Source organism: Eublepharis macularius, chromosome 11, assembly GCF_028583425.1.
Source record: "Eublepharis macularius isolate TG4126 chromosome 11, MPM_Emac_v1.0, whole genome shotgun sequence".
Lineage (NCBI taxonomy): Eukaryota > Metazoa > Chordata > Lepidosauria > Squamata > Eublepharidae > Eublepharis > Eublepharis macularius.
In genome coordinates, this window is record NC_072800.1 from 67,039,656 (window position 1) to 67,052,759 (window position 13,104).

At 39.7% G+C, this 13,104-nt stretch overlaps 1 protein-coding gene across 2 annotated transcripts in view; it reads left to right on the plus strand.

Moving 5' to 3' along the window:
• Positions 1-13,104, plus strand: part of MALRD1 (MAM and LDL receptor class A domain containing 1) — a 349,934-nt gene that overhangs the window by 74,158 nt on the left and 262,672 nt on the right. For both annotated transcript variants that reach the window (XM_054992174.1, XM_054992175.1), the window contains exons 13-14: positions 869-1,236; positions 2,617-3,038. In XM_054992174.1, the coding sequence (XP_054848149.1) occupies positions 869-1,236; positions 2,617-3,038 (790 nt within the window). The remainder of the gene's footprint in view (positions 1-868; positions 1,237-2,616; positions 3,039-13,104) is intronic.

Sequence of the window (13,104 nt, forward strand, 5' to 3'; positions counted from 1 at the left end):
GTCCTTCGAGGTATTTAAGAGGCTAGATGATTACCTGTCAGCTATGATGATTCATTTAATATGTGCACAGATCAGGAGAGGCAGTGCATGAAGGGATAATCTGGTGCTAGGCTTTTGTGACCCTTTTTTATATGCCCAGGGTAATGCCAATCACCACTTTGGGATCAGGAAGGAATTTTCCTCCAGGCCAGGTTGATCAGAGATCCTGGTTTTCTGCCTTCCTCTGGGAATAGACCAGAGGTCATTGGAGGGAAGGAGGGGGGATATAGCTGTGAATTTCTTGCATTGTGCAGGGGTTGACTAGATGACTCTTGAGGTACCTTCCAGTTCTATGTTTCTATGTTCTGGATCCCAGCCAATGGGACTCAGATTGCTCAGTAGTAGAGCACGTGCTTTGTATACATAATGACAAATATTTTCTGCATCATCAGTTAAAAGGGACTTAGGGTAGCAGGGCATTGAAAGATCCTTGGACCCTGTCTAAAAATACAGAACTGAATAGACCAATGGTCGACTTGGTTTAAAGCCATTCCATAGATCGAGTAGTCTTGAATTTTTATCAAAAAGAGTCCAGTAGCACCTTTAAGACTAACCAACTTTATTGTAGCATAAGCTTTCGAGAATCACTGTTCTCTTCGTCAGATGCAACTTTATTGCAGCATAAGCTTTCGAGAATCACAGTTCTCCTCGTCAGATGCATCTGACAAAGAGAACTGTGATTCTCGAAAGCTTATGCTACAATAAAGTTGGTTAGTCTTAAAGGTGCTACTGGACTCTTTTTGATTTTGCTACTACATACTAACACGGCTAACTCCTCTGCATCTTGAATTTTTATGAGTTTAATTTCTGACTTCCATACTCTTGTTAGGTATTACAACTATGGTGAATCAGTTGGAGCAGCAGAAATGCAACTGCTTGTTGATGGACTCAAAGATCCAACAGTCCTCTGGAGGATATACTACAATCAAGGAGATCAGTGGCTAAAGGCTTTCATTCAGCTTGGCCGCCTCCAACAGCCTTTTCAGTTATCTCTAAATAAAGTCAGCCTTGGATTTTATTATGGCATCTCAGCAATTGATGATATCAGATTTGAGAACTGTGGATTGCCACCTCCAGCATTAAACTGTGAAAGTCCTGATCGTTTCTGGTGCCAAGACTCTAAAGCTTGCATAGACAGTTTATTAGTGTGCGATCTTGTTGATAACTGTGGAGATGGATCTGATGAAGACAACTGCAGTAAGACATTTAATCATTTTTCCTTAAATTATAATATTGGACAAGTTTCAGCCAGTATGTAAATCTTTGAAATAGCTTAGACAGCAGGTCAGTTGGTTTAACCCAGTGAATGTAAAGAAGGAAAGATCATGTCTTAAATCAGAGGTTACCACCACACTTTTTGTTAATGAAAGTTACTTCTGAGTAATAAAATATTCATGAGCTACTCCCTCCTGATCCATCCTCCCACACTACCAAGTTTCATTCTGTCCTACAAACAGAATATTTGGAAGATCTCCAGACATGAAGCTATCAGCTAAGCAGCACATTGAAAATATCCCATGAAATAAAAGCTTAAATAAAAAAGCATAGAGCAGATCTTTTCTCAGTTTTTTCCTGGGTCATCTAGAGGCTACATGAGCTATTCTGTAGCTTACAAACTACTGGTAGGAGACCCCTGCCTTAAGCAAATACGTTCACTAAAGCTTATGACCAAAAGATAAAGGGCGTAAAGCACCTGAGAAGTAGTGAAAAAGAAAGCTGAATTCCTGGAACACAAAATTCTTGATGCCTTTCAATATTCTTGTTCTGGAGAATTTTTATAATTTACACGTAACAGACACATGTAACAGAAACATATAACGTCTCCTTTTGGTGAGGTAGAACAGTGATGTAGGGACTATCAGTTCTATGTGTCTGTTTTCAAAATTCCCCTGTGGAAGAATTTCAAAGTACATTAAACATTCTATGCTGAACTTCTAACTGCAAATGGGACTTTATAGCGAAGAAATACTGATGGCCAAAGCCATCTGCTATGGTAGCTTTCTGCTATGGTAGCTTTTAAAAAAGTTATCCTGAATGTTTTCTAACAAAAATGTTCAGTGCAAAAAAGGAAGTCTTTGGGGAGGGAAACTTTCTCAAAACATGTTAGTTTACTTCTTTTTTCACCCACTGCCGCTTGTTCTTTCCCCAATCTACAGTTTAAGCACCATGTTTATGTTTTGTGTCATGGGGATTGGAAAGCAGGGAGAACAGAGTTATAGAGGAATGTTTTCCTCCCCAAAAGTATGAAATTCTTTCCTGAGTTCCCAAATGTAGGGAAGGAATATAAATCACATACACTACTCAGCCAAATTGGCCTGCTATACAATAAGTATGGAAAGCCACTAGTCCTTTACATGCCCCTCAGTGCTGCTGTGCCATGTGGCATTTTGAAAAAAGAAACAAAATCGGAACGTATGTTGTCTTTTGAGTACTAAAACATAACACCTATTGGCTAAAGCTTCTACAGCCTAAAATCTCCATGGAAAGGATCAGTTTCTTTTATTCTTGTATAATCCAGTTTAAACTTGATGATGATTGAATTCAGTAACATGGCTGTTTTTAATTCCCTGGTTTCAGTAGCTGGGCTGCAGTGCAACTTTGAGGTTGGACTCTGCAGTTGGGAACAAGATATAGATGATGACTTTGACTGGACTAGGAACCAAGGACCAACTCCTACTCTGAACACAGGACCAATGAAAGATCATACTCTGGGAACAGTCAAAGGGCACTACCTGTACATAGAGTCTTCAGAGCCACAAGAGTTCCAAAACAGAGCTGCTCTACTGAGCCCAGTCTTTAATTCTACCTTTGCACAGTACAACAAAAGCTGCATTTTTCGCTTCCATTATCATATGTTTGGAAAACATATTTACAGACTGGCAGTTTTCCAGAGAACAGCGAGCAACACAAGAGGACATCTGCTGTGGCAAACATTTGGTAATCAAGGGAACAGATGGATACGGAAAATCCTTTACATTATGAGTTCTGAGCCATTTCAGGTATGGTCATTGTATGGTCATTTTAGTCTTTGATCTGCATGCTTAGAGAGGAATGGAAGAATGAGAGAGAACATAAGGTTTTTTTCATCGTTTTTATAAACAATAAGGGAAGCTTGATCACATGATCTTTGAAACAGTTCTCTTTCTTAAGTAAATCCTATTCAGACACCCTTGGCTGAAGTACAGCTTCAAAAGGTATCATTTTGACCTAAATAAATAAATAGGATTTTATATTCTGCTAGAATTTGCTGTTCTAGAGGAGTAGCCATTTTAGCCTGTTGTAACAAAAATAAAAGAGGGGTCATGGACTCCAGATTAACAAATTCTTATTTTAACATAAGCTTTTGTGAAGTAGAGAGTACTTTACCAGATTTATGTTGTTGGTCCACATTATATATAGTTATAGCATGGTGTAGTGGTTAGATTATTGGACTAGGACCTGGAAGACCCATGTTCAAATCCTCACTCTGGCATGGAAGCTTGCTGAGTGACCTTGGGCCACTCACACACTCTCAGCCTAGCCTACCTCACAAGGGTTTTGTGAGGATGAAATGAAGGAGAGGAGAATTATGTAAGATGTTTTGTGTCCCCATTGGGGAAAGAGGTGTGGTATTAATGAAGTAAATAATCAAACCAAAATAATTATAAAGAGCAGGATCAAAGGGGCATAAAATGCAGGAAATAGAGGATGAGATGTAACTGCAATCAAGAAAAGTACAGAGAACATTCACAAAACCAGTAATTAGAAATCTTCTCAGTTTTGTTGTGTAGCTTAAGACCTGTTATGATGGTGAATTCCCAAGCCCTTATTAAGTCCTTCTTAATGGAGTCTCTCTTTGAAGTTTTTGTGCTTAGAGAATGGTGATATTTTTCTCCGTACCTATTTCTGGGTCAAATGGGTATTTAGGATGAGGAAGAGGTTACCCTGTTTTTTTCAAAATATGTAGCTATGATGGTCTGCATGTCTTAAAGAAGCCTGGAAGGGCTGTACACATTAGAGATGGGCACGAACTACAAAAAAAATGAACTGTGCAGATACAATCCACCCCCCACCCCCCTGTTGCCTAGGAAACTGATTGATCGGTGCCAGGCTGTCTGCAGTGATGAACCAAAAAATGAACCAAACAAACCAGCCTAAAGTTCATGGTGGTTCGTGAGAAATGGGCTCTGATGAACCACTGATTCGCAAATCATGAACTGGCCCAGTTCGTCACCAACTTTGGTTCATATTTCAGTTTGTGCCCATCTCTAGTACACATACATTTGCAAGACTGTTAAGAATTACTCCCTCTCAGAATCAGAAAGCTTTGAGCAGGCTTCTCCAAGGCTTCAGTTTGGGAAGCCAGGGCAGGAAAGAGGATGGTCTTTTTTCAGTCCTAGCAGAGAGAGAGAGCCAGTGTGAAGGAGTTGAGAGACAGAGTCCTCATGGAGAGCAGTTTCATCACCAGCAGGAAAACTGGGAAAATTGACAAGGATGTTTGGGAAGTAGGTGCAGACTCCAAATGGGCCAAAGAAAAGGAGTGGTGATTTTCCCTACCCAGTCAAACAGGGAAATAGGTCTGGAAAGTCGAAAGATCCTGTTTGGGTGTCATTGGAAACTGTTTGTGGAGACCTTCAGATTTAGTTAATGACTTAAGGAAAGCACTGGTGTATGAAGAGAGAAGGCTTTGGGTACTAGAAAGCGGGGACAAGCCTTCCTAACCTCAGGAGAGAAAGAGAATACTGAAAGAAAGTATACTAGATTGCTTGGGGGAAAACAACGGAACCAAAGCCTCAAAACATAAGCCTTAAGTAACAGCAAAGAGCATAAGAACAGAAGTCTATACATGTTCTGAATTTTACGTCAGAAATTCCCAACCCCCAACTTCATCCAACCTTTCTCTTCTAATGTAAATAAACAACTTAGTTATTTTTGGAATTTTAAAAATGCCTCAGGTGTCATTTCTGTGGTGTAAGGATGAGGGAACTTCATAGTAGCCATTTCCTAAATGATTAGCAGATATGAAAACTTTCAAATGCCCTTAACTGGAGCTTTTGTGCATTCAAACACAAGCTTCTACATACGATATCAAAATGGCTTAGATTTCAAACTTCTACACTTATTACCATAGAGCTTGGTAGCCACAGGTGCAGACTGGGCCTTTAAACATCTGGACATGCTAAGCTGAGCAATTCTAAGTCAGTTCAGATGTGGCCAAGCAGCTCCAGACCCAACCAACAGCATCAATGTATGTTGGAATAGCTAACTACTGCTTTCTTTATTGTAGATCTATATTGTAGATTGTGGGATACTGACTTCTGCCCTCCAGCTGTAATTTTAGAAAACTCTGACAATGTCTAATTTCTGATATATGTTGCGCAATGCTGTAAGACTGTTTCACAACAGCCAAGTAAATGAGGTCAGATTAAGTCCCATGTGGTCAGTAGTGTAACACTGCTTAAGATGGCACTTTTGGAAAGAAAGATGGCAGCTTGCTTACAGCTACACAATGAATTAAAAGCATAGGTAAGTTGGCTTCCCGATTCACAGTTCAGTTGCTTTTTAGCCACTATGATAACACCCAAAAGTCCAGCTAAAAGTGGTATGTAAATTATGTTAGAAAAACTAACACTGAAAGGAGGTATTATACATTCAGCATGCCGTGTAGAAAAACGTGATGTGTGAATTGATGTGAATAACAATAATTCCCATGAATGAAGAAACACCTTTTCCGGTTCTTCCTGAAATTGTTGCCTGCCATATCCATGATCACCCGATGCTAGACATAGTCTGAATTGCTTTTATGGACAAAAAAAATGTATTGTGTGAACTGGACCTCAGAATTTATTCCCTGTCCCTTAAATTGTTAAGGGTAGTTACAGTTATTTTGATCCCTAATAGCTATCTATCTTGTTGCCTGATCCGAGCCTGTAGAATTAGCCTGTAGCAATGCAGTTTCCTGTTTTCCATATAAAAGATGTTTGAAATAGCTGTACTGGCCAGTGATGTTCACTTACATTGATGATATATACAGTTTTTGTTCTCAGTGGAAAATCAATACCGGATGCAATTTTCACTCAGGATGGAGTATGGCATTTCTTTTTATAGTACTTTTTTCAGATATTTTGTGTTTTTTTCTAACTTTTGTACAATAAGCAAAAAGCCTTTAAGCATATAGTGAGAAAAGCAATGCCCAAGTTGAGAGCCCTAGGATACCAATTAAGGCACTCTGATGTTAGGCACACATCTGAGGACTGCCAGTAAAATGGGGGCATTGAGAGAGTCATCTCTGCCACAATATGTAATGAGTTCAACAAAACCCTTTTAAAATTATTACCCAAACTGTGGCAGAAGAAGTCCATTTCTAATTAGTTCTAATACAAAAGACTCTAATACAGCGGCTACTGTGTTAAAATGAAAAATTGGCTTTGTTTTTGGCATCATCGAAAACCTGATAAAAAATTATGTTGACTCTAAAGTCAACACTCTTAACTTTGAAACACTGAATTAAAATTAATTGCTTTACTTTTCATCATATTTGCTTAGATCATATCTCATTTTTCATCTCATGGCTCTTATGTTATTTAAAAGAAAGACAGGTCCCTAAGTTTACCATTCTTCGGCCTCAAATAGTTCTAGCCATAGGATGTCTTATAGCATATGATAGCAGATTCACTATACTTTGATTTATTATACTTTGATAGAGATTAAGATATTTTCCTCCCCACCGCCACCACCAATTTACACTGATGCAATCTGTGGATGTTTCCCTATTTTAAACAATTCTCAGAGAAATTTCCCTGAAAATTCTAGGGCTATAAGGGGAAAAACAGACATGACACTGAATGATCCATGAATGGATCTTCCAGATTTTTTTTTCAATAGTGGTAATGACTTGTTGCTTTTTTATTTTAAACCTTTTTAAAACTTTGCCATTGGATCTTTAGTCCAGCTTCTCCTTACATTACCTTAAACTTAACTTTAAAGACCCCTCCCCTGACTCCATACATCTGAATGGGGACTTCATGTCATGCCTGCAATGTATTTAATTTGGATTTTGTTTCTGCTTGCTAATGTGGAGTCTTTAAAAGAATCTATATGATTTTCATGTACACATCATGGAAGCTCCATGCTACTTGAAAATAGGGTGAATGATTATTTGCAAGACTACAGTCTGATGGGACGGTCCAGTCCCACAGAATGCCGCAGGAAGAATTTTAGTCGCTGTTGATCTGGACCATATTACAGCTATGCATATTTTAAAACTTTATTTTTTCCCTCAATGGCTTTAAATAATTAATTTTATTGTATTGCCTTTCTGTCCTGTATTTCTTTTATCATGTTAGGCTGTTTCCACACTAGGAAATTGCAGCATGGTTATTATCTTGTTGGTGCTAAAGTTACTAAACTCCCACTGTCAATGGAGATTCCACATGTCTTAGATATGTTTTCTCTTCCATATCAGAATCATAATTACCCTCTCTGCCACTGCTGAGTTTGTCGAAAGCATTTTTTGCAGCTTTCTTAACTTGCTTTTCTAGTAGTAGCACTGGATCCAATAGGCTCTTAACTGAGTCTATGAGGGTCAAACTCAGTTAAACATGAGGAGCACAACGGCCTTTCAAGATTTCTGCCTTCCCAACTGCCATTACTTCCATCCAGTCTGGGTACAGTTTCAATTTGTTCACTTTCAGCCATTTGACCACAGCTGTCAGGCAGTGACCCAAGGTCTCTACTGCATTCTGCAGTGATTTGGATAGTGAGATGTACAGAGCTGGGTGTCATCTGCATATTGATGGCATCCAATTCCATTGCTACAAATGATATCTCTTAAAGGCTTTACATAGAGTTCAAATAACACTGGGGATAAAATAGCACCCTGCGTTACCACGCATGCTAATTCCCACTCTGGAGACAGCTGGACTCTCGCAGCAACCCACTGAGTCCAATCCATGAGAAACAATTTAAACCAGTCCAAGGTATATCCTTTGATACCCACTTCTGCCTCCAAATGCCTCAACAAGATAGTATGGTCAACTATATCAAAGGCTGCAGATAGATTGAGGAGGAACAGCAAACAGGCATGCCCTTTGTCTACATGCAGATGGACAGCATCAACTAAAGCCACCAGAACTATATCTCGTAGCTCTGTCCCATAGCATGTGTCCATGAAAATAAAATAAAATAAAGAATACAGTGACTGGGAAGTGCGCAGGAACTGGGAAGAATATGAGTGGACTTTGTCCAGTGTTAGGAATTGCCATGATAGAAACAGGGATTATAAAGGCCTATTTTTCTATAGCTTTTTGTTCTTACTGAAACTCCTTTAGTGAGAGCAACAAGTACAGTTGTCAGTAGAGATGGGCACGAACCGGGAAAATTCCAAACCGTGCGGTTCGTGGTTTATCGCATTTCACGAACCACGAACTTTCACAAACTTGCCCCAGTTCGCGAACTGGTTTGTTCAGTTTGTGAAAAAGTCTCTTCCAGGTCAGCAGGTCTGCAGAAAGCCCATTCCCCCTGTTGCTTAGGAAACTGATTGATTGGTGCCAGGCTGTCTGCAGTGACGAACCGAAATACTAACCAAACAAACCAGGCTAAAATTCATAACGGTTCGTGAGAGAAGAGCTCCCACAAACTGCCAGTTCACAAACCATGAACCGGCCCAGTTCATGATGAACTTCGATTTATATTTCGGTTCGTGCCCACCTCTAGTTGTCAGGTATCTGGTTTTCAACTGGACAGTCCAGGATTTTTGTAGACTGTCTGAAGATAATGTTCTCCAAATACCAGACACCTGGTACTGCTTCCAGCTCCACCTCCCTAACCCCGCTTCCAGGCAGCTTGCCTGTCCAGCCTGGCCGCTCAACATCCTGAATGCCACCGCCAGCCTAGGGAAATAGCTAGCCAACCTAGGTGCCTACCTCCTGTGCAGCACATCAAGAATGGCCAGCCTGCCCACCTGGCCTCCTGCAGCTGTGCAGCACCACCCAGGAGTGGCCAGCCAGCCCGGGAGCCCAGCCTCTTGCACAGCACCAGCAGGAGTGGCCAGTCAGCCAACCCACCCACCCAGCCTTCTGCGGCTTCACAGCGCCATTGGGGAGTTGCCAGTCACCCTGGGCATCTAGCCTTCTGCTGCTGCACAGCACCACCCAGGAGTGGCCCGCCAGCCTGGGTGCCTGTAGGGTCGGTACAATGACATCACTTCAGGTATGATGTCATCGCACTGGAATGGGAGCAGTTGAATGAATAGAAAAAACCTATAAGTGCCACCCCCCTCTCCCTGGAATCTAGTATTATTCCAGACCTCATCTGGCAACCCTAGCATCAAGCACAATCTTTAAATAAACATAACTGGAGCCTTCTGTTCTTTATAACATAGTTCATTTTCATCTTACAAAAAATGTAAACTTTCTTTTCACCAACTATATCTTAACTTTATTTTCATTCATACTAGATCTGCAAAGTTCTTAGAGCTGAAGAAATGAGGCCTATTTATCCTCATTCTGATAATAAATGAGATGTGAAATTAGCTTCGTGGTAAATGATTCCCAGGAGAAGGTTTTATATAATAACATGAGAGTTTTGCAGATTTTAGGCTGGCAGATGAGTTTAAAAGTGGCTTGCATTTTGAAATAGATTTATAAGTATCTGCCTATTCTATGTATAGGTTTGTTTTTTTGCATTTGGTAAATATAACAGGATGGACATAGTTTTCTTTAGTGTTTTATGGGAACCTTTTTGCTACTGAGTGATAAATGGAACTTTTGAAGATGCGATATTTCAAACTAACGCATAAGAATGATCTCATTGTTTGGGATCCATACCAAATAGCTCCGAATTAAAAACAAATTCTCTAGGACAGCTACTGAAAATAAATTCAGTCTGATGATTATAGTTTAGGAATAGACTGGGCAAGAACCTGAGTCAGGTGACAGTTAAACTGACTGTCCATGGCTTGATGTCTTTGGTTGCCAATAGAACGTTCTAAATTTGGTAAAGACTGCACTGACCTTAAATAACACCAAAGTATTTAAAAGACTGGGCTGGAGTTTAGTTAAGGTGTAAGACACCCTGTAACCCTTGCAGAATGTTAAGGAAATATTTTTAGGCCCTCTACACTGGATTATTGTTGAGACTTCTGCCTCCAAACTTGACAGAAATATTTTGGAGGGCAATAGACCACATAAGTTTGACAAACTAAAAGTGACCTCCTTATAATAATACCTAACTTTAAATAGTGCTTTCACTGTTCAAAGTGCTTTATACACATTGTCTTTTTGTAGTTCTTGCAACAGTCCTGTAAAGTAAGACAATGTTGTAATCCCTGTATTGCAGGGGAGTGCAAGTGGCTTGCTCGCAAACTTAATGTTAGGAGTATACACTTACTAAGCACTATTAAGGTAACTGAGATGACTCCAGATTTATAACCTCATAGATCACATGGTAAAACCAGGCGCAGACTAGCCTTTTAACCTGCAAGGACATTTCCTGGTTGGGCCATTGCCCTGGTGTACAGGAGCAAAGCACAGAAATTTTATTATCAATGCCTCAGAGGTCCATTGTCTCAGACCTTTCATCAGCAATGACAATTGGTATCACCTCACAGATTGTCTTGTCTTACACAGCTGCATGTTTGGGGGAGTAAGCAATAGGTGAGCTAATGCCCATTGTTGGTGCAGCTGATCTGAATGGTCCCTGCAATATTGACTTGTAGTACCACAGGAGCTGCTCAAATTGGCTTGCTCCAGGGCCATTTTCACTTCCCAGTCTGATCCTGGAAAAAAACACTGCCAGAGGGAATTTCAGGAACTCATACTCCCCAGGTGCAGGTACTTCTGACTCCTAGATTACCCAAATGGCGTTGGGATCATTTGCTTAAAGAAGACCAAAATGTAAGTCAAATAAATGTTAAACAATCCTGCCATGCCCAAGAAGGCCATATGGTTTGCAAAGAATGAAGAACATGGCCTGGTGTTCTGCCAGAAATAGCTGCTCTCAGGCTGTTTGGTCTCTGTTGTGGTTTAATCTTGACTTGAAGTCTAAGACTACCTAGTGAATTTGTGGCAGAGGCAAAATTATAATTGGGACTCAAGTCTTCTAGATCAAACTTCATTCCCTTAGCTGCTACACCACATGAGTTGTTATCTGTATGCCACAGCTACTTCTCACTCAGCATGGATGTACAAACATTTCCAGGTACCAAACCACTGGATTTGCCAGGCCTCTTGCTAAAAAAATAAAATTAAAAACTGTGCTTTTACCAACATTGATGGGGTTGTACTCAGAAGTGACAATGGATAGCTCGAGGAATATCCAGATACTGTAGCTTTACCACAGAGTTTCTGGAGATTCCTAGAGCTACCATTTATCATTTACAGGTTATATCCAGAAGTGATGAAGTGATGCCCAGTGTCACATGCATGTCCCCTTGCCCCCAGCCCCCCCCCCCAAGTTGCCAGGTTCAGCAAAGCAACCCTGTACACCACTGAAAAGTAGCATGGATGGTGACTTTTTCTAGCTCACTCAACTAAAGCATGTTACTTTGGTAAGACATGCTATATATGCTTTGGGTAAGAAATGTATGCTTGATGTAAGAACTTTTGGTTAGTGACAGCAAAGCTATGGACCAGTATACCTGGAGAATTATTTTTGCCTTACTCTGAAGTCTTTTTGATTTTATGATAATCTTTTATGATAATCTGAATATCTCCTAGACTTCTACTTTCTCAGTGTTTTAGAACAGCCATGGTGGCATGGTGAAGAACATGTTTACATCCTGATAAAAGTCTCCCCAGCCCTTTTGTGCCTTATTTGACAGGGTCTCTTGGTTAGTATCTATGTGACAAACTGTACAACTCCATCTGCCTATATGTGCAACAAGTATTAATGATCTTTGCTTGTAACAAGTAAAAGGGACAAGTATTTTATTACACGAAAGGATTGTATGAATTGGACCTGAATATGCAGTTTAACAACATGTCAGGTTGCTGATTATAACAAGGTTTGTGTATATGTGTACACACAGATTTTGCTTTCAAAACCATCAGTCTGATTGCATCAATATAGTTTGAGAGAAGCCACTTCCCTTCATATTTGTAGCAATTTATAGTGCAATCCTAAGAGGACTTTCTCCAGTATAAGATCATTGAAATCAATGGGTTTACACTGGTTTAACTCTGTTTAGGATCGCACTGTTAGAGTTTGAAATAATAATCCAGGATTCAACTGTAGTTTTAGCAAACAAAATATATTAGCTTGTAATGTGAATACTCTTCTGGCTATATAACTAAATAACTAAATTTAGGTTAAAATTGATTTTGACTGTTCACAAGTTGGTTCTTACAGTCTTTGTTTTATGTCATTTACTAAAAAAAAAAAATTAAAGGTCTCAATTCTCTCATCACTTTTAAAATTTAACTTTGTTGTTCTGAGTTATATGACCTGAACCTATATCAGAAAGCCCAGAAAGGAGAAAGAACTTATTGGCTTCATTTTCATATGCTGGGTCACATTGTGTAAAGAAAGTAATATATACAGCTGAAAGGATAACCACTTTTCATTATGAAAATATGGTTGCCATTTACAAGGATCCTCCCCCTGCCCCACTGTGTGGAGCATATGTTTTTAGATGCTGATGCACTTTCAGATCCTTGTGGGATATATTGATCAGTCACTCACAAATCTCGAATTAAAATTCTCCCATCTATCAAGACTGCCATTGCAGGTATTGGCTCATAGTCTGTTTTGCTCTATGATGCACCCACTTGTTTGTGATTTGGGTTATACAGACTAATTGGAGGCAAACAGTGGAGGTATTTATAGGGAATGGATGAAGGTCTTGAAATTTAGTGTGCTTTGGATCGCTCTGTCCTTAAGCGTGGTTCTAAGAACATTCCTTTTTTTGCATACAAATATTGAAACTACTGTAGAATGCTGGAGATTTGAGTGATGGCATAGCAGTCAGATGCCTATACCTTATTTTAAGGCATTGTTTTGCTATTGTATCAACTCACAGAGATTGTAGAGGGTCAGTTAATATTTGAGAAGAGACGTAAACATTGGAAGTTGGCATATAAGTCCATA